The sequence below is a fragment of the Sitophilus oryzae genome, unplaced genomic scaffold (assembly GCF_002938485.1).
Source record: "Sitophilus oryzae breed Bouriz unplaced genomic scaffold, Soryzae_2.0 scaffold_1396_pilon_pilon, whole genome shotgun sequence".
NCBI lineage: Eukaryota > Metazoa > Arthropoda > Insecta > Coleoptera > Curculionidae > Sitophilus > Sitophilus oryzae.
In genome coordinates this window covers 14,388,104-14,408,927 of record NW_022146055.1, presented here as the reverse complement: position 1 = coordinate 14,408,927, position 20,824 = coordinate 14,388,104, and the positions used below count along the sequence as shown (strand labels likewise).

At 33.1% G+C, this 20,824-nt stretch overlaps 2 protein-coding genes across 4 annotated transcripts in view; both read right to left on the bottom strand.

The window, feature by feature from the left end:
• Positions 1 to 20,824, bottom strand: part of LOC115876081 (nuclear receptor corepressor 1) — a 224,823-nt gene that overhangs the window by 60,628 nt on the left and 143,371 nt on the right. The window contains exon 1 of one of the 3 annotated variants that reach the window (XM_030891774.1): positions 19,272 to 19,322. The exons of the other annotated variants lie outside the window; for them this stretch is intronic. The gene's annotated coding sequence lies outside the window, so the exon portion shown is untranslated. Of the gene's footprint in view, positions 1 to 19,271; positions 19,323 to 20,824 lie in introns of those variants that run through there. 3 annotated transcript variants of the gene reach the window in all.
• On the bottom strand, positions 9,407 to 13,181 carry LOC115876084. The gene is made up of 3 exons (XM_030891779.1): positions 12,574 to 13,181; positions 10,147 to 10,440; positions 9,407 to 10,093 (listed from the first exon to the last, which is right to left on the bottom strand). The coding sequence occupies exons 1-3, from the start codon at positions 12,914 to 12,916 to the stop codon at positions 9,660 to 9,662; spliced, it is 1,071 nt and encodes a 356-aa protein (XP_030747639.1). The 5' UTR covers positions 12,917 to 13,181; the 3' UTR covers positions 9,407 to 9,659.

Genomic DNA, 20,824 nt, shown 5'->3' with positions numbered 1-20,824 from the left:
TAAAAATCGGAGAGGAACTATTGGAATATGTATCGGAATTTAATTACCTCGGCAGTTTGATTTCGGAAAAGATAAATATCGACTCTGAAATTCAGCACAGAATCCGCAGCGCCTCAAGAGCATTCTGGAAATTAAAAGACAGGGTTTTCTACAATCATGACTTGAGCACAAAAACGAAAATTGCAGTGTATCGAGCAGTAATAATCCCCACCATGGTATATGGAAGCGAAACCTGGGTGCCGTACCGCCGGCACACGAGCGCATTAAACAAGTTGCAACAGAGACACCTTAGACAACTTTTCAGAATCAAATGGTACCACGATGTTTCAAACGTATCAGTCCTTAAAAAAGCAAGCTGCGAGAGCGCTGAAGTCATGATTACTAAATCTCGCTTAAGATGGGCTGGCCACGTATGCAGAATGAGGGGAACTTGTAGAGGGTAAGAGGAAACCGGGTGGACAACTCAAAAGATACAAGGATGTTGTTCATGAAAACTTAAAGGGGATAAGTATGCAGCATCAGTGGGAGGAAGCAGCGCACAGTAGAACGCAATGGAGGAGAATTTTAAATTCAGTTAATAACGACAACCAAAAAGTAAAGAGGCAACAAAGTAATGATATTTTTGAATGCGGAAGAGAGATAACATCACGAATCGGGCTTTTCAGTCACAGAAAAGCTCATGACAGGAAACGCCTTGCGTAACCATCTTTTGATGCGTGTCAAATACTCGTCAGCGAGTAATGGCAGTAGTAGTAGTAGTAATAACTCATCATACAGTTTCAGGGCTTTGGCAAAAGCCAGTATCTGAGACGATTTTACAGAGGCTAATTTTCCACCACTGATATCAGTCGTCACGTGATATCAAAGTTTATGGCACGAATGGTTGTCGTCTCGGCGTGCTTGTTTCTTAGCTTCAATCTACTGAGGTGTTCATTGATAAGACAGTGTCCTGTTAAAACCCCCGTGACAATCCGAAGATTGTTCTTATTTATTTATATTATTTCTCTATTTAAGCTCCGCATTTATATAAAGATCAAATGTTTTGCTTTCAGTATATGTATGTATGTCGTATAGGCTTATATACTCTTTTTGTCTTGTTTCCAGTCACTTCATAAAGCTTTGGCCTACTTCATAAAAAGTGAGCTTATGTGATATATCAAGGATTTTTATGAAAACGTTGTTTCAGTCGGTTACGCTTCCTATAATCCGATTAACTTAAAATATGTTCCCTTGAAATGCCTACAGAAGGAATACCTACTGTATATTTAAATGATATCTACATTTATAGACATTTAAAATTATTGGCAATTCAGAAGTTATAGTTGTTTCTTCGTATAGTAGTTTCATTTTGATAAAAAGAATAAATCTACCAAAACAGTTTTGAAATAAAAACAATCAACATATCCTTACTTATATTGAACATAAAATTAATACAAATATATTAATATTGGTACTAATGTAAATATAAACGCATAACATAAAATGAGTAAAATTTTATGAAATTAGTTTTTGACATTTTGATATTATTATAAGTGATTATAAGTATAGCATATATGAGTAACAACTTATAATACCTACTTATAATATATTACAATAAGTAATAACATTTTACATAATTCCTTGTCCTTTGATTTAGCCTTTAGTGAATAAATATAACATACCAAAATTTAGAAAACAACCAATTATCTTATAATATGCTAATTCTACAGTTAGAATATGTATTGCACACAAAAATATTTACATATTTAATCATTGCCGTAAAAAAAGACTGCTTTCCTTACTTTGTAGAAGAACAGTATTCGTCCAAAAAATACGAGGATATTTTTATTTTTTTATACGTTACAATATTGAAAAACTCATAAAACTGATAATAAAGAAAGCAACACAGTTTCGATAAGTTACGAAATACCAAGTCTAAAGAACTTTCAAAAAGAATGAACTAGAATAAAAGAAAAATGGAATTACAAACTTAGAACACAGTAAAATGAAAGTAGAATCAGTGTGCAAAGACCCAATAATACTGCTAGAGAAATAAAACTTAGATTTCTAACTATATTTGTTATAGAGAATAGATTTCATGATTATATTCAGATGTCAATATACATACACTATAACATTGATCCATAAAAATATAGAGAATGTTTTAAAAATCATCAAAATCTTTAAACTTATAGAAGAAAAGAAGATATAGTATTTTTTTACCACAAACATGATCGAAAAAAAAACGGCGTCAGCGATGGCTATGAAATGAAGATCGCTGTCATTTTATATGTCATTTCCACGCCATACGGTATATATCCTGCTGTTTAACCAAGAGTCCAAATAAATATTTTTAACAATAAAATTCATCTCATCTCAGAAAATTACAAATCGCAATTTTTTTATTAAATTTAAGAATTATTATTAAAATACCTGGGATGTTATGGGATGGGGCTTTATGTCACTTGTGTCTAGCTCCAGCAGGCAACTATTTAGCCCGACCAATCACGTTAGAGTTTTTGACCAAACACAAATTAATTAACACCCTCCAAATCACCACGCTAACCAACCTGATTGGTCAAAAATTAGGTGAAAAAACCATTAACCATTGGTGAAAAAACAATTTAATTTAAAATAAATACAACTGTCACTACTGTGTAAAAAACATCAAAATAGATATGATAGACGTAATAAGTATCTTATAAAAATTCAATAAGAATTCAGTTATACATATTGTAAGACACGTAGTCTATTTATAATTTTCTTTTAAGTGAAAAATTACAATACATTTTCCAGACATTAAAGAAACTCTTGTAAACGCTAATATCACTCAATCCATAAAATTACATACACGAATGCTTTTATTATTATTTTGAAAAGAGAATATAAAATTGATTTTTTTTCAATTCTAAAGAAAATAAATAACGTTTTTTAAGGACCACCGTTTTCAAATAAAGAAAATTATATTTTCTTCGTCCTCTTGTTGTTCTGAATGAGATTCAGAAAACATTTGAGCTAAACTTAAAAAATAACATTTTCTTTAATTAAAAATCAAGTAAAAACAAAACTACAAACTTAAAAAACTTAAAAAATATATAATAGAAATTATAAAATGTCCATTCGGTCCAAAAACCCGCATATTTTTCGGGAGGAATGAACCTTCTTTAAGAATAGAATATCTAAATCACCACAATACACCAAAACACTTTTACTTTTACACTGAATGAACAGTGTAAAAGTAAAAGTGTTTTGGTATATTGTTGTGATTTAGTGTTTTATTTTGCTGTGTAACACCAAAGGTTCCAACCCTCAACTGTAATCTTCGATGGCTACACGGTCAACAGAACTGAATGTTTATCGTAAGTTTAGTCATAAGAAAAAAAAATACAGTGTAAAAGTAAAAGTGTTTTGGTGTATTGTGGTGATTTAGTGTTTTATTTTGCTGTGTAACACCAAAGGTTCCAACCGTCAACTGTAATAGAATATCTCTAACATTTTTAACAAAATGTTAACAGGACTCCGTCATACTGCTTTTTGTAATTACCATACATTTTAGTAGGCATACATTTTAGAGGCAATTGTGTCTTTTCTGGACCTGTTTACAACTAATTGATGTAACACTGTAAATATTGTTAAGACGGGTGGCGACATCTGTTGACAGATCATATAACCGCAAGTGTATTGCTGGTTGCCTACATTGTGAAGAAACCTGGCGAATTGAGTAGCGCGTTTGAGTATCTCTTGAGATTTAGTGGAAAATATCGATGATCTAAAAATAATTTTCTAGCAAGTAAAAGAAATACTACAGAATTCTAGAAATAGAAGCTTCCAGAAACAGTTAGTAGGGTATATAAAGCCCGCGCTTGGCAGTTGGGCCAGTTTGAATTCCAAAACACCGCGTTTTAAATTGTGAATCGTGACAATTTGGCGAAGGAATTTTATAAATAGTTAATTGTGTGTTAATTAATATAAATTGTGTGTAAATAGTGAGAAAAATAAATTCGTTAAGTATTTTATCGTGAGTTTAAATTAGTGGACCCACGGAATCCGTAACAATATATATTAGTGCCCGGAAAATAAACAAAAATCAATAATTTGCTGTATATTAAGTAAGAAATAAATCTTTTCCAAGGTAAAATGAAAACAGTGAAAACCCTTTTACCATTTTATACCATCATCATCATCATTTTTAGCTTATTCAACCATTTCCAATTATGGTGTAGTCTCCCTTACATATTTAAATACCCTCTTTGTAACTGGGCCCATTGTTGTCTATTGTTAACTATGCGGGCCCAAGTTATCCCTGCTAATTTCCTAATATCATGGTTCCATCTCAGGTTTGGTCTTCTAGGTCTCTCAATTCCTCCTGGGTACCATGCTGTAATTTTTGTGGTCCATCTGTTGTCCGTCCTTCTTGCCAGGTGTCCTGCCCATTGCCACTTGAGGGATTTGATTCTGTTGATGACATCCATTACCTGGGTCCTTTGTCGTATCCACTCTATTCTTTTACAGTTTTTCTTGGTTATTCCCAGCACATTTCGTTCCATTGAGCGTCGTGCGACCTGTAGTTTCATTATAACGACACAAGTTTCAGTCAGCTTCATATTCTGTCCTTTTTTCATCATTCTCTTTATTCGTGAAGTTGTTCAATTTCTTTAAAAAATGAAGCTTTCCCTTCTGTATGTACAGGGTGGGTCAAATTCGACGCTTTTAAAGGGAAACACCCTTTTCTATAGGAGATAGACGAAAACTAATATTGGTGTCTGGAGCTCAATTTTTATTAAAAAATGATGGTGAAAACTGCACTTCGATATCTGTTACCGTTTCGGAGATACGGGGTGTTTTTCAAAAATGTGCAGTTTTAACAAATCGCTGTAACTTTTTTGCTATGGAAAATGTTGTATTTTTATGAAAATATTCCCAAAGCACCTTTTTACGTGGAGTTTAATGGTTTAAGTATAATTTTTAAAATTAATAATTTAAGAGTTACCTTAACAGAAAATTGATTTTTTATTCGGGACACCCTGTATATTTTTATCTATAATTAACTTGAAAGAACATTAAATTATCTTGCCAAAAATGTAGCACACTGGATACTTTGTTTTAGCCCCCTTTGAAATACAGAATTTTTAAAAGTTCGCCACTTTTAACTAGTAGGCTTTGGACCCCTTATTGATGATATGCCCCTAATGGAACTCGAAAACAAATTTTTCCAGCAAGACGAAGCATCGCCTCAGAACGCTGAAGTTATCGGAAAATTTTTGTAGCCAATTTCAGGAATATCTGAATACTGAATAGCTAACCAAGATCTCATGCGGTTGGCAATCCAGGCCGCAGGACTTAGAGCCTATTGATTTTTATCTTTGCGGAAGAATAAAGTATATATACAGTATTTTTAAATTGCCTGTATAACCTAGACAAGAAAAAGAAGTATTTAGCGGTTAGCGAAGGTATTTTTCACCCCTACTAAGTTAATGAATTCCGGAAATGTTCAAAAACGGATAACAGACGAAGGTCGATATGTCAAACACCTGTACCTGTAGCAAAATATCATGTCTTGGATTGCTATTTATTTTTATTGTTATTAGATATAGTTTAAATGTGTTGATGTTTTTAAATATAGTTTAAATTGTTATAAAATTCTGCATCTTTCATTGCAAATATTATTTTCGTTTTAATTGCTGCTGACAGCTAGAATGTTTTTCCATTGCAGACGGCGTCGTGTTCAAAGCTTACTTATTCAAAGTGGGCGAATTTTTACTCTATATTTCGAAAAGGAATCGAGCAAAATATCAAGTGTGCTATATTTTTGGAAAGGTAATTTTAAATTATTTTCAATGAATTAGAAATATACAGTGTGTCCCATTAAAAAAATCAAATTTTCTGTTGATAATTTTTAAATTATTAATTTTGAAAAAAGTATATTTAAACCATTAAATTCTACGTAAAATGGTGCTTTGGAAATGTTTGCGTAAAAATACAAAATTTTCCATAGCAAAAAAGTTACTAAATTATTAAAAGTTAGAAATGCACATTTTTGAAAAACACCCCCTAATTCCGAAACGGTAACAGATATCGATGTGCGGTTTTCACCAACATGTTTCTGATAAAAATTGGGCTCCAGACACCAATATTAGTTTTCGTCTATCTCTTATAGAAAAGGGTGTTTCCCTATAAAAGCGTTCAATTTGACCCACCCTGTACCTATTAATAACTTGCATATTCATAAATATGTTTATTACAAGTATTTACACCATGTTTTGGTCCATTAAACAAATGGTGGACGGTGTTTTCCATCGACCCGGTACTTCTGAGAACCATCACCTCGAGCGACCGACTCGTCGCTTATTTATTATCGTGGCGTAAAAAGCGTTTAATCCAGCCAATTTAAGGCCAAGTCAAGGTTATGGCGATCGTCGGTACCGGTACTATGGTCGATGGCGTATACTTTCGTTAAATGTAGGTCGATAATGTTTATATGTGGACCCAGTTGCAGAATCGTTATTATAACGTTCTCAAGTGACCATTTTATAACTATTTTTTAAGATGGTTTTTCTACCTCTGCAGTTAGGACTGTAGAATGTAGAATGTTTAGGAGGAGAGTTAATCACCGCGACCTTACAGATCTATTGTGTGTTCCCCTTTATTGAGTTATAACGAGTTATAACTCATCATACAGTCTCAGGGCTTTAACAAAAGCCAGTATCTGAGACGGCTCCACAGAGGCCAGCTCTCCATCCTCGACATCAGCCGTACCAAAGTTCATGGCACGAATGGTCATCGTCTCGGCGCACTCAGTGATAAGGTGTTCTGGTGTTTCCCCATTTTCCCCACAGAATCTGCATTCGCCGTTGAGGAGACAGTGTCCTGTTAGAAACCCCGTGACAATCCGAAGATTGTTTTTACTTAAATCAAGGAAAACCTTTGATTTTTCTCGGTCATAAGTTCTGAGGAACTTTTTCGAGTGTCTTAGACCGTTGGAGGACACCCATTCCAAGTTACGGATGGAGTCTTCCAGATTCTTCAGTTCCGCTTTCAGTTGGTTCCCGTTTGGAAAACAGAACGGTTCTGGTCCAGTTAGTGGAGTGTTCGCTCGTTTCCTAGCTAGATCATTTGCTTTTTCATTGCCTTCTATCCCTTGGTGAGCAGGCACCCAGAGTAGGAGGACTTTATTTTCTTTACCTAATTTGTTGAGCTTCTCTAGGCATTCTTTGACCAACTTCGAATTGATGGTTATTGAGTTGATCGCGTTAAGTGCTGCTTGACTATCGGATAGGATGGCAATTTCCTATTTTCGATAGTTCCTATCTAAGATCAATTGTACGCATCTTTCGATAGCGTAAAGTAGTTAGGACTGTAATAGGTACTATATTCAAAAAATATTTTATAAGTTTATTACCAGACGTGTTTAAAACTCTTATTAAATATAAAAATATAGTATATTTAACAAAACTTTGGTTGCACGTCATCAGTAACACAATGCGTCGTTTTATGGAGTTTGCTGGTGGTCGTATTATGATGTGCAACCAAAGTTTTGTTAAATATACCCTATATACCTATTCATTCTATTCCCATACCAATTTGGACATTATTTATGAAGGGCTTTTAAACGTTACCACCGAAAAAAATACAGATTAATCTGATTTCGATAAAAGGGACATATTTTCCCTTTGCCGTTTTTCAATAAGTCCAAAATAAGGTAACGAGTTATTCAAGTTTGAAAATTTAAAAAAAAAATATTTATAAAAAAATTTGAGAGCCACCGATTTTTTCTGTATTTGCATCCCTTTTAGTGCCGCAACCATAGTAATATAAGAAATGATAACGTAGGAAAATTTGCGCTGAACAGGCAGTTCTAAAAAATTTTCTAAAATATGCGGGAAAATTTAAAGGAAAATGCATGGTTTTCAACATAATTTTTTTTGCTAAAATAACCTCATATAGACTTGTTCCTGTGGTCAAAAATATACTACCCCTAAAAATATTTGGACTTATTTAAGACTCACCCTGTATACAGAATTTCATATATTATATTTAACTTGTATTTTGACTGATGTTTAGATAATATTAAATTTAGTTTTATTACACTTCAAAATAAATATGTCAAAAAACTTGTAAATCTGTAAGCTGTGTCCATCATAACCATACTTACATATTTTAGTTTCCTAGCGTTATACATATGTATATTCTCAGACTTACGTATACTTGTTTTCATTTCCGCAGCATCTAACTAAATAAACCAAGAATGAAATTTACTGCAGGTTCTCACGATTAAAGCTAGTATATACATATAGGTATTATGAAAATTTATATTAAAATTGCGCGCAGTACAAAAAATATATGACTTTAAGCTCATAAGAATTTTAAAAGGATTTAACGTGTATACGCCACGTTAAGTATTAAATATTTCAAACATTTTCTTTTTAAATTCACTCTTGAGATTGCCTACTTCCTATAACAGGGAATTTGAAAAATAAAATTAATTTTGAAATATCTTAATTAAATCTCATATCCAAAAAATGTTCTCTTCACATATTTTTTTTCCAAACTCTATGCTTTATTTTTGCGAGCATAATTTTTTAGTTTACATTATTAATTTATAATAATTATTAACTTAACTTTTAAAGATTTCTAATTATACAGGGTAAGTCTTAAATAAGTGCAAATATTTTTAGGTGTAGTATATTTCGACCCCAGAAACACGATACTGAGGCTTTTATTATTGCGAAAAAACAAATTTGATAATTTGGGAATTGTTTTAGTTTTTTTTTGTCAAAAAACATAATTTCTTGATAATATGGCAACATAGATAGTAGATTAAAATTACAAGAATGAAAACCCGATCGTTCTCAAAATTTAAGCAAAAAATTTTTTTAGCATACACGGTCAGGGACGCTTCGCCCTAAGATTTTGCACAGCGTGTCACTGAATGTAGCAGGAAGGAAGACATATACATTTGAGCCTTAGTAAAACAAGGAGAAAAAAATCTTCATAATAATCTGTTAGATTGGCAACACAGCATGCCATCAACAAAATAATTCACATTTGATTCTAGCGTTCATCTGATCCCAAAATACATTCGACATCCTCAAACATACCCCCACTCGCTTTCTGCAAAGAAAAACAGCCTTCTCTCAACAAGTCTTCCCAGCGTAGACCGTTCGGATATTCTTTATCTCCTTCTTATAAATGGCAACGTGATATTTTCTCGTCTCGTTTGTTATGCGTGTTGCCACGGGCAACGTCCGCACAACAAACAAAAAAATGACAAGAACCATGATGGCCGCCGACGCTCGGCCAATAGGATCGAGTATTTTGCGCAGGAATCGTGCATCGCTCCGCCTACAGCGATGTTATTTTCAGTTCGCAGGGTCATTGATATTTGACGTGCAGTAGGAGCAACGTCAGCTGTAGGTGGCGAGCATAGATAAAAGTTTGTTTCAGTCGATCTACGACCGTGTGCAGTTGTGGAAAGTTGTTTTTGCTGGAAATTATTTTAAAAAAGTAACGTACAATCCAAATATTTCGGAAGTTCTTAGAATAGTGCTCGGTGGAATATAAGTTGTGACGCAATGAATCAAAATTTGTAGGAATATGTTAAGAAAATAGAGATAAAAGTATTCGTTGTTTTTTAAATAGATTATATTGTTTCATTTTGTTATACAAGATACTACACAAATCTATTCTTGTCCAGATGTTTCACTGGTTAGAACGATATTATGAAAATGTATGTCTAAATCAATCAGCAAGTTTAATGCATAATCGTCTTGTCGAGTGCTAACAAAATCTTGGAGAACCTTTACCATTTCGATAGCACGATCATAACTGTTAATTTCTATGTCCGTGGAAGGTTCATGTTCTTCTTTTACTTTAATATTAACTTCGGACTTTTCCAATTCCGATTGACAAATAATTTCTTCTTTAATTTTAGTGTAAACCATGGGTTCTTCATTTAATTTCGAATGTCGATCAATTTCTCCTTTGCACAAATGACCAAAACTGTATGTTATATTATGACGAACACAAAAGCTGTCAATCCAAGTACGAATATTACTAAAATCATCGCAATCTAAAATGGCAGCGATTTCTTCAACTTTTTTTTGCATCAAGGAGTCTTAAAATTCAAAAGTTAGAAAAACACATTTTGCAAATTAAAATTATTATTACCTGTAATAATAAGACCTTTACTAGTCTGAAGTTCAAACCATTCGTAACACAACTTATCAATTCTGGATTCCTTCAGGTCTAAAGAATTTTTTAATGTTCCTTCATTATTACCAACTACGGTTGGTAAAATGTTTCTTTGATGGCCGGTTTTGGCAATTGAATGTTCTGCAGAATTTCCTCTGAAAGTAATATTGTGCCGATTGCGAAATTTTTCCAACCAACCCGAGGAGGCATAAAAATCATGATAATCTAAACTGGCAGCAATCTCTTTGGCTTTTTGTTGAATCGACGGTCCTTAAAATAATGTTTAAAGTTCAAGTTTAGGAAGTGTTTTGTTATTTGGTATTTTTATACTATTTAAATATGTTTTTAATTATTTTAATATATTTAAATAATATGGTATTTTTGATACTTTTTTAATACATGATTCTATACATATTTCCTATTTGTTGTTTAATTTTTAACAATTTTTATAGTACTATTTTTGTTCTTCAGATGTCCACAGATCTAATATTAGATAAACATTGTTGTCTGAACAACTAACTTCCCCGAGAAATAAGTAAATACCGAAGCGCATTAATCTTTATTACTATTTACAATTACTATTTATTAATATAAATAAAAAAAAATCTTTATTTATTAATATAAATAACATTTTTAATATAGTAGTCAATGATTCCCATTACTGTGTCAAAGTTAGTTAAGAAATACACAATATGCTGTAAACAACGCTTATAAATGGTAAATGTAACACACTACTTCTATATCTCAAGAAATTTAATAAATAATGTAAAAAAAACTTGTTTGAATGGCAATTTAAAAACTAGAAATCTGAAATATCGATCAACATGATCTCGAATAATGAGGATTGGAGGGGAAACCAAAATGAGGTACTCTTCGACTCACATCTTAGTAGGATTCTCGATTTTTCAAATGATCGCCTAGTAGATAATCTTACATTTTCCGTTATACCGAAATACAATATGTAATAAAAAGATTGTAATTATAATGTTGCGTCCTAAGTGCCCACAATAGAAGGAAAAATCGATGAAAAATGTAGTAGCATAAGGAGAAAAAAGAAATCATGGCTGCGTAACATAAGAGATTGGATCCACACCAACGGAAACACCCTTATTTACCAAGCTCTGGACAGAGAGTCATATGCCATATTAATCGCCAACCTCAACAGAGAAGGCACCTAGGAGGAGGAGGAGGTCCTAAGTGGGAAACTAAATCTTGAAACAACCGATTTTACTGAGAAATCTGGCAACATTGCCGGATAAAATTAAAACGTTGACTACACATATTTTAGAATTTCTGTAAATTTACTTATTTCTCTGAGTATAGGGTTATTCTTTTAAATCAAGCATTTAACTTTTTTGTGAATTAAGACCTAACGGCTTGTTCCATTTGAATATACAGAGTGGGCCGAACTCTATTTCGGAAACCTCGGCAGCATATTCTGCATAAGTAAAAAAGATCATGTAAATGTAGGTCCTAAAATGCTTAGTTTCGGATATACTGGGTGTAGAAGTTTCATTTTTATTTCCATTGTTTCCAAATAATTTCTGAACTAAAATCTATATTTGGATGAGATGTTGACATGAGAAATTTGATTTTGATGTCAATCTACTTGTAGAGGACGCCACTTGCATATTTTTTAATTGTATTGAAGAGTAATAACTTTTCGCCCATACCTGTATAAAACAACTGAGTAAAAAATATACATTTACGACGTTTTCTACGTAAAAAGGGTCTTTTGGTAAAAATCGCTACAATGGTGCTCGAGGTATTTGGAATCGAAATTATCAATACCTGTCATCATTGAAATAAATTAAACATGTTGACTAAATAGTTATTAACATTACATTTCTACATTCTACCAAAAGTACAACAGAAATTGTTTTATCATAATTTTTTGAAGGAAAATTTATGATTAATTTAAAAAAAAATAAAAATTCCCAAATTTATCTAATCTTTCTCAGTCAAATCAACATGTTTTATTTTTTGCCGAGTTTCTTGTCAATAACAACATGTATTTTCACTCAGTAGTTTTCATTTCAACTGTTTTTCACTCAGGAGTTTTTCGTACCGACGAAAAGTTGTTATTCTTCAAAATTGTTAAAAATATGTAGGTGGGGCTCCCTACAAGTAGGAGACATATTGACGTCGAAATCAAATTTCCCATGTCAAAAAACAGACTCAGACACCAATATTTATCAAATATTGACTATAATAATTATCTGAAAAAAAATAAAAAATTATCTAGAAAATGAAAATTCTACACCCTGTATCTCCGAAACGAAGCATTTTAGGACATATATTTATACGAACTTTGTTACTTATTTTTATTTAAAAAAATATGCTGCCGAAGTTTCCCAAATACAATTCGGACCACCCTGTATAAAACAGTACGTGTTTGGTTACCTGTAATGTATGTTCCGTTGCTATTTTCATTTAGGAACCATTCGTAACATAAATTATCTATTTGAATTCCCTTCGGATGTAAGAAGCTCCTCTTTTCGTTAACGTTGGGGTTCGTCGAGTACCATTTGTTCAGTATCTCCTGTCTCTTTTTGAGTATGTCCGCCGCCTGCGTCTTGCCCACACCGAAACGCTTGGCCAATTCTCGGGCACTCGTTTTTGCGCTGCTGGCGTGCAACTCCAACATTTCGACTTTTTGCTTCAGCGTTAGAAAAGTCCTTTTTTTACCAAGTGTCCGCTTTGGACGTGGCGCAGTTCCTGTGGAATTTTCGGCGTTGTTCGACATTTGCCTGATTAAAACGCTAGCGCAAAGGAAGCGAACAGGTCTCGCTATTGACTGCGACTGGCTCGACGTGCGGCGGCCGTTGAAGAGAGGAGTGGCCTGTTAAGAGGGTGGCCACGGCGTTGCCAGCTTCACCAGTTTTTCGTCTAACTCGAGCATATTTTATCTATATTTGTATTTACTCATTGAGGCGTTAAGTTGCAAAACCCGTCTAATCCCAAAAACGTGTTTCGAGATAATACGCAAAAACTGTTTGAAGCGTTATTTTACAAAAAAAAACGTGTTATATCATTAAGTAGAATCATTGTTTTGTATCTGGTTTTTGTAGAAATAAAAATTATATATTTAATTTTTAAAGAGAAAAAACACAAAAATAATTCGGATAAAGGTTGATTCTCACTATACCTTCCGAATCAGCTCCCTTCCCTTTCCCTTTCGTTTACATAAAATATTGTATCATGTAAATGAATAGGACAACGCACACTATCCGTTCCGTTTCCCTTCCGTTCCATATCCTTTCCTTCTATACCTTTTTTTTTGGCGGACGGACTGAAGCGTATCGGAAACAGCGTTTTCAAGTTCATATTTGTATCAGCTCTGTTAACATTTTGCTGATATTTATTTATTCTTTTACCTCTTAATTAAATCTATTACCTTTTTCAAAAGATACAAATATTTGCAACTGATACAGAACGGAAGCTTACGTATAGCGTCAATACAATAAAAAATACGGAACGGATATGGAAGGGATATGGAATGGAAACGGTAGGTATAGTGAGAATCAACCTTAAGACGGGTTTTGTTGCCGTATAATGCATATTGCGGGTTTTTGCTACAGCAAGATATTTACATCCTAACATGGAATTATTAGGTATGCTATTTTATTAAAATTAGGTAAAGATTTGAAATGGATAAAACGTCAGTAGTAATATTATACTTGTGTAAAAAGAAAAAGCCTATGAAAAAAAGTACGAGGAATAAAAGTAAAGCATTATTTATTAAAGGAGGAAAACATTTTATATATAAAATTTAATAAGCTTTGTTTAGGACAAAAAAGCAATTCCAGCCAGTCCTAATGGAAGCAACAATCGATAGAGCTGACAGAAACGCTACCCCGTTTCTGTCCTGTTCTGACAAAATTTAATAAAGATAATTCAATATTTTATGTTAGTAGTATAGTATCATGAATCCCTACATTGTTTTTAAAATAAATTCAATAAAGTTGTAAGTTGTAGTTCATTTCTTCAAAATAGCATTTTAAAATTCCCCATTGGAAATTCAGATTAAAATAAATTACATATATTTCTCGTATCCAGAAGTATTTATGTACATGCAAAATCACGACGAATACACGCATTGAAGCTACGTAATAGCCCGACCAAGAATGAAAGAAGACACACGACCTTTAATAAAGGTGGAAAAAGAATTTATATGAAAAGTTTTAGTCTGTGGAGGATGGCGAGGGGCGTGAGGGGGGACGGAGAGCAGCGGCCAGACCGAATGGAGCTGGGAAATCGATAGAGCTGGTGCGTTGAATAACTTTGGAAACTTCCCTATTGGTGTAGTTCCCCTTTATTCGAGACCTTCACCTTTAAACTGAAGCAAACACATCGATATCCGACTAAAATAGAGACAGGAACGAAGTAATACTAAAACAAACATTTTTTGTTTTCAGTTTTCTTTATATATCATCTAAACGTTTTTTTGTTTTTAATTTTAATATTTTTACGTGATTTTTTAAAACATATTATTCGCCACATACAAAACGTTTTATTCAGGGTTGGGTAACGACGAGTAGAAAATTAATTTTCTACGTAGAAAACGTAGAATATTAAGTAGAAAATGAATAAAATCTGAGAACAGGTACAAAATTAATTTTAATTACGTGAATCACGTCGCAAAAATTAATACTTTTGTGAGGTTTGAAAAAAATAGAATATTATTGTTAATAATTAATTAACAAACTTGACGATTTTTTCGTATTATTTAAAATGCTGTAAAGATGTTACCCTAAGACATATAATATAAATATGTTGGGTCATAATAAACGAATGTTTATCTTTAATCTATATATTATACAAGTCTAGGATTTCACATATTTCTTTAAATAAATCAGTACTTAAACATTTTATTGCAAACTTTTTGTCAGGCACTGTATATGTTTTTTTCAACATTTAAATGAATATTAAAAATATTAAATAAACCAGAAGAAAATATTTTTTTTTAAATAGATGAAATAAATAATAGTGCCCTCTTAACAATCTCAATGTTACAAAACATTCAATGGAAATATCGCTTTTGTGCATGCGATTCATCATCCCGAATGCTTAAATCGATTTCGATTGATTTATTGTAATTATGTGAACGTGAATTGTAAGTACTAAGATGTTTTGTTTATTAAGTAACATTGAACAACATCTAAAAATAAATATGAAATTCCTTTCAAATAAAATGTTTAAAAGCATTTAATGAAATACCCTAATCCTGTGCAAGTTATGATTTTAGAACAATAGCCAGGCAATACGGTGACAAAAATAATCATCGTAGACTGTTGAACTGTTCAGGTTAACTCAAATTTTTCCAATCTGAATTATTCATTATGTCTATTTTGCAATCTTCATTAAAACACGGAAATCGATTATATTCTCTATATAGTTCGACTTTTAGACAAAATACGTGAGATATATGAGGTACGTCACATTTTCTAACTTCATAAATTTTGTTACGCTATACAGGGTATCCCAGAAATAAGTGCAAGTATTTTAGGGGGTGGTAGATCTCGATAAAAGAAACATATTTTCTCTTTATCGCTTTTTAAATAAGTCCAAAATAACGGAGTTATTTTACTTCGAAAATTTCCAAAAAAAAAAGATTTTTTGGTAAAATTTTGAGAACCACTGGATCTTTTCTGGATTTTCTTTCTTGTAAATTTAATCTAATACCTATGTTGCCATATTATCAAGAAATTATATGTTTTTTAACTAAAAACTAAAAAAATTTCGAATTTCAAAAAAAAATTTCGCGAAAAAAACCTCATAGGCGTGTTTCTGGGGTTCAACTATACTACCAGTTAAAATACTTGCACTTATTTCTGGGACACCCTGTATAGAGTAATAATTATAATTAATATTTTTATAAAACTTTTTAATACTATACAATAACTTTAACGTTAAAAAAGGATGTTAAAAAAGTGAAGTGATATATTTTTCTTAACAACTTTCTTCTGTTTTTGGTCTATTCTTGTCTTTTGTTTATATTTATTTCACTTTCTGCAGTTTCAACTATAACCTTACAATTCCTATATACAAAAGTATCTTACTACCTCCGCAATATGGTATATTACTAAATATTTCTGAACACTCTGTACATGTTTGTCGCTTGTGAGTAGACTTGTCCATTTTTTTTTAAGATTTATAGATTAGTGTGTTTGATACCCCTTGGAAGATGTAGACTGTATAGTAGAGGAGAAGTTAAAAATCGCGACATAATAGATCTATTGTGTTCCCTTTTCTTTAGTTATAACTCATCATACAGTCATTAGAACATCGAAGTTAAGCGACGTTAGGCGATACTGGTAGACAGGTGGATGGACGGGTGACCGGTTCGAAACTCTGTATCGTGCTGTTGTCCGAGGGAAAAGTGTAAAATTTATTGATACACACTGCTCATTCACGCCGGTTCGAGGCCGCATGAGATCGGATATCTCGTGAGTAAGAGTTAATTTAGACACTTCCCAAGTCGGTAGGCCACTGACCATGATATGGCCGAGGAGCGCGGTTCGGATTCCTCGTAAACAAAGGAGGCCCCGTCCAGATTAGCCCTGGCAGCAAAAAGGAGACGTTAACTGAAATCTTTACATTACTTTACTTTACAGTGTCAGGGCTTTGACAAAAGTCAGTATCTGAGACGGTTTTACAGAAGGTAGTTCTCCATCTCCGTTTTTTGGCACGAATGGTTGTCGTCTCGCCGCATTCAGTGATGAGGTGTTCTGGTGTTCACAGAATCTGCATTTGCCGTTGTTTCCTATAGATTTAATCTACGGAGGTGTTCATTGAGGAGTGTTCTATTAAAAACCACGTGACAATACGAAGATTGCTCTTACTTAAATCAAGAAAAACCTTTGATGTTTCTCCCATGATAACTTAGTCCGGCAAAATAAATGGTATTACATGGTACCTCCACACATTGGTTGAATGAATGTACCATAGAACATGGATTATTATATTAAAAACTGAAAGCTAGTACAGACCAATATACCTACAGACAAAAATCGTGCGCCATTTAAAAGATAAACGAGTCCATTTATAATCAGTGACCCTTTACGTGCATTTGCTGAACCTTGTTCGAATTATTTTCAGGGTATGCAAACGAAATTACAGCAGTGTTCGCCCCGCCGCGCCGACCGGATCTCCGATTCAGACAGGATACACGTGGAAAATAATGGTACTGCAATTCAAGAGGTTCAACACCGGCAACAACAACAAAAGAAATGGTGTATCTGCATCTCTTTGTTCGGGAAAACGCGTTTCGCCGCGCTACGGCTAATGAATTTTATTCATTTTGATCGATATCGGTCTTCGGGTAGTGTTTTTTTTAATTCGGAAGTTGTTTGTTTTTCCTTTCTAACGTTACTACTATAGTTTTTCCTGTTTCATGGAATACATAAAACCGTACAGGGATATAATAATAAGTTAATAAGAAATTGGCGCCGGGAGGCACTTATAGCCGCCCATACTAAAATATGCTCGAAAATATGTTAATAAAAAGTTGGTAGGCAGTTCTTTTAGTTTCAAAGTAAAGGAATTTTTCCAATTTTTTTTAATCTCAAAAACTGCGACTTTGGCTGATTTTGATGTTATTAAAAATTTTGTTGCAAATATTATTCCTAATCTTAAATTGAAAACCGCGTTCCGCTAGCTACTGTAATTTTGGAGTTACGACTTTTTTAAAATTTTTAACCCCCTCACCAATCTCCCTAAATCGTACCCCTTACCAACCCCCCACCCCCACAAAAAAGTAATGGCCAGATTCTCGGGTGCCACAGTATTTTTGTGCCAAATTTGGTTAAAATCGGTTTAGCGGTTTTTGAGTAACACGATAATTACAGAGGGACAGACAGACAGACACCATAAAAATATTATGTAATTAGGTCATTTATGACCCCCAAATAACTCATTTTGAGTGAAATTAAAAAAACTTTTTTTTTGCCGATCTTATAATAGCCTATCATACCTGTTGGTATGGTCGGCTAAAAATAGTAAGTCGGACAGAGTTATTACATAACCACTTAATCAGAGCCTAATTTTTCTGAGTTATTTCGTGAAACATATCGCGAAGCATTTCTTGTCAGAAGTTGGTTCTGAAACAGATCGAAATCGACCGAGGCAAGCCGTGATTGGTTGTTGGTTTTTTATTGTTATTGGAACTGTTTCGGGAAATGTTTTGAAAAACGTTTCGATCAGTTTCGACAAAATTTTTATAACACGCGTTTACATTCTTCGTACTACTTCGCGAAGCAATCAATGTCAAAATTTGTGGTGGCTTCAGAAAAATAAGTAAACATGGAGTATGAATAAATATCATTAGTTTGTAATGGAGTGTAATGTAATAACCATTATATTAAACTGAGATGAAAAATCAAAAACAGAGCATTTAGAAAACAGTTACCGATGGTAGATTAAATTGGCTGTTCCTCTAAGGTTACACAAGAATATTTAGTTTTAATCATTGTCTTCTAAATTAAAAAATCTAGAAGAATAATGATTTATATCATTGGCGTTTTAGCCACATAATGAATTACAAATGATTTATTACTAATGCCGCTTATCTAGCCAAGTTTCAAAGACCAAAAGATTTAGGTGACTCATCTACAACAGGTATCTTCGTTCCAATAGCTAACTAAATGACGAAACTATTCTAAAAATGATCGTATGTGTAATAAACGTTACTGATACAGACTATTTTATTATTTTAAAAACTACTTAGTTGCAACTTTGGGTAACGATACTAATAAAATTGTTGTAATGTTGTTGTATGTTGAGTTATTTCGATTGTAATTTGATTATTTTAGTTCATCATAAACATCCAGAATTAAAAAGAATTTCTGATTTCAGATTTCCATGCAAATGATCGTTAACTCGTGTCTATACTATAACGGAACACAACATTAAAAATGAATTTGCTAAATCCTTTTTTACAAGTTTGCACCTTGACTCAAGGTCACCTATGCGATCACTGGTATTATATAGAATATTAAACAAACGAGATTGTGTAACTTTACGTTTGTAACAAAATCACACATAATTTTATAAGATTATTTGTATTTAACTTCAAAATATATGATATCTACTCATATTACCTTATCTATGCGAGCTAAGATGAAGCAATGGGTAGTTGAATGTAGCATTTTGGGCTTACCTAAAAATAAAAAAAAGTCTTAGTCATAATACATTTTAGCATAAATAAAATTTCAAGATTTTTATTTCTAACAATTATTTGAATTTACAACCAAAAGTGTAACTTTGGTGTAAGTATAAATAAATATTGTAAATGTTGTAAGTGTAAATAAATACATATATATGTAAAGATTGACGTTCTATTTCAGTTAATTATGAAGTATACAATGTACCTAACTTATGTTGAAAAATAATTTCGCCTTAAATCGCCTATGTTTTGCTCTAAAAATTTTTTGATTGATAGAAATTTCGATTTCAAATTTTCTTTAAAAAACGTATAACATTCTTTTTTTGCTCCATTATTTTTTTCAGGCATAAGAGATACTATACTCGAAAATGTTCCTCAGAACTTACGACCGAGAAAAATCAAAGATTTTCCTTGATTTAAGTAAAAACAATCTTCGGATTGTTACGGGGTTTCTAACAGGACACTGTCTCGTCAAACTCAGTATATTGAAGCTGAGAAACAACGGCGAATGCAGATTCTGTGAGGAAAATGGGGAAACACCAGAACACCTTATTACTGAATGCGCCGAGACGACAACCGTTCGTGCCATAACCTTTTGTACGGCTGATGTCGAAGATGAAGAGCTGGCCTTTGTGGAGCCGTCTCAGATACTGGCTATTGTCAAAGATCTGAGACCGTATGTTGAGTTATAACTCGTTATAACTCAAGAAAGGGGAACACACAATAGATCTGTAAAGTCATGGTGATTAACCCTACTCCTAAACATTCTACATTAATTTCCAGATATTAAAGCAAAGGATTAAGAAATCTCCAAAAATAAAAGAGAATCAGCGAAAAAGATTATATATTTTTTTTAGTAATTTCTCTTAGTTTTGGTCGTTAGCAGTTGTAATGTCCCTTTTTGTGTATTATAAATAAACAAAAACAGTTCCAAAACGGACGCAATAACCATTAACTTCCAGAACTTTTACTGACTCCGCAGCTTTATTTCTTATATTTTTCTCCGTTTTTTCCCTCTTTTCTAACCTACTCGACAAAATTGCCAAACTTTGCAATAATACGCTACGCTAAAAAGTACCAAAACTCGGCACGGAAGAAGCGAACAGAGCAGACAGAGATAGGAGTGCGCGACAGGAAAAATCGGACGAGTGAGACAGAAAACCAGCAAAAATACAGTCGACTAGGACCAGACCAGACCGTTAATAGAGGGGAAAGGCGAAAACGTAGTTCCCCCCTTCTGTAATTTCTTTGGAGCAAGAGGGAGGGAAATATTGTGTCCGTCGCAGTTGCAGGAAGGTCGTAGTATGCTAGTGTTGCCAAGTATACTGATTCCAGCCAAAGTCAAGCTGATTGTTGTTAGTTCCACACGGACCACACGGTTTAGAACAGCGAAAGGGTCACGATTGACGATACTTTTGAAGTTCTAGTTCCCAGGTAACAATTTGATGTTCTATAAAAATCGTAAGAACGTTTCCAGAGCAATTTTTA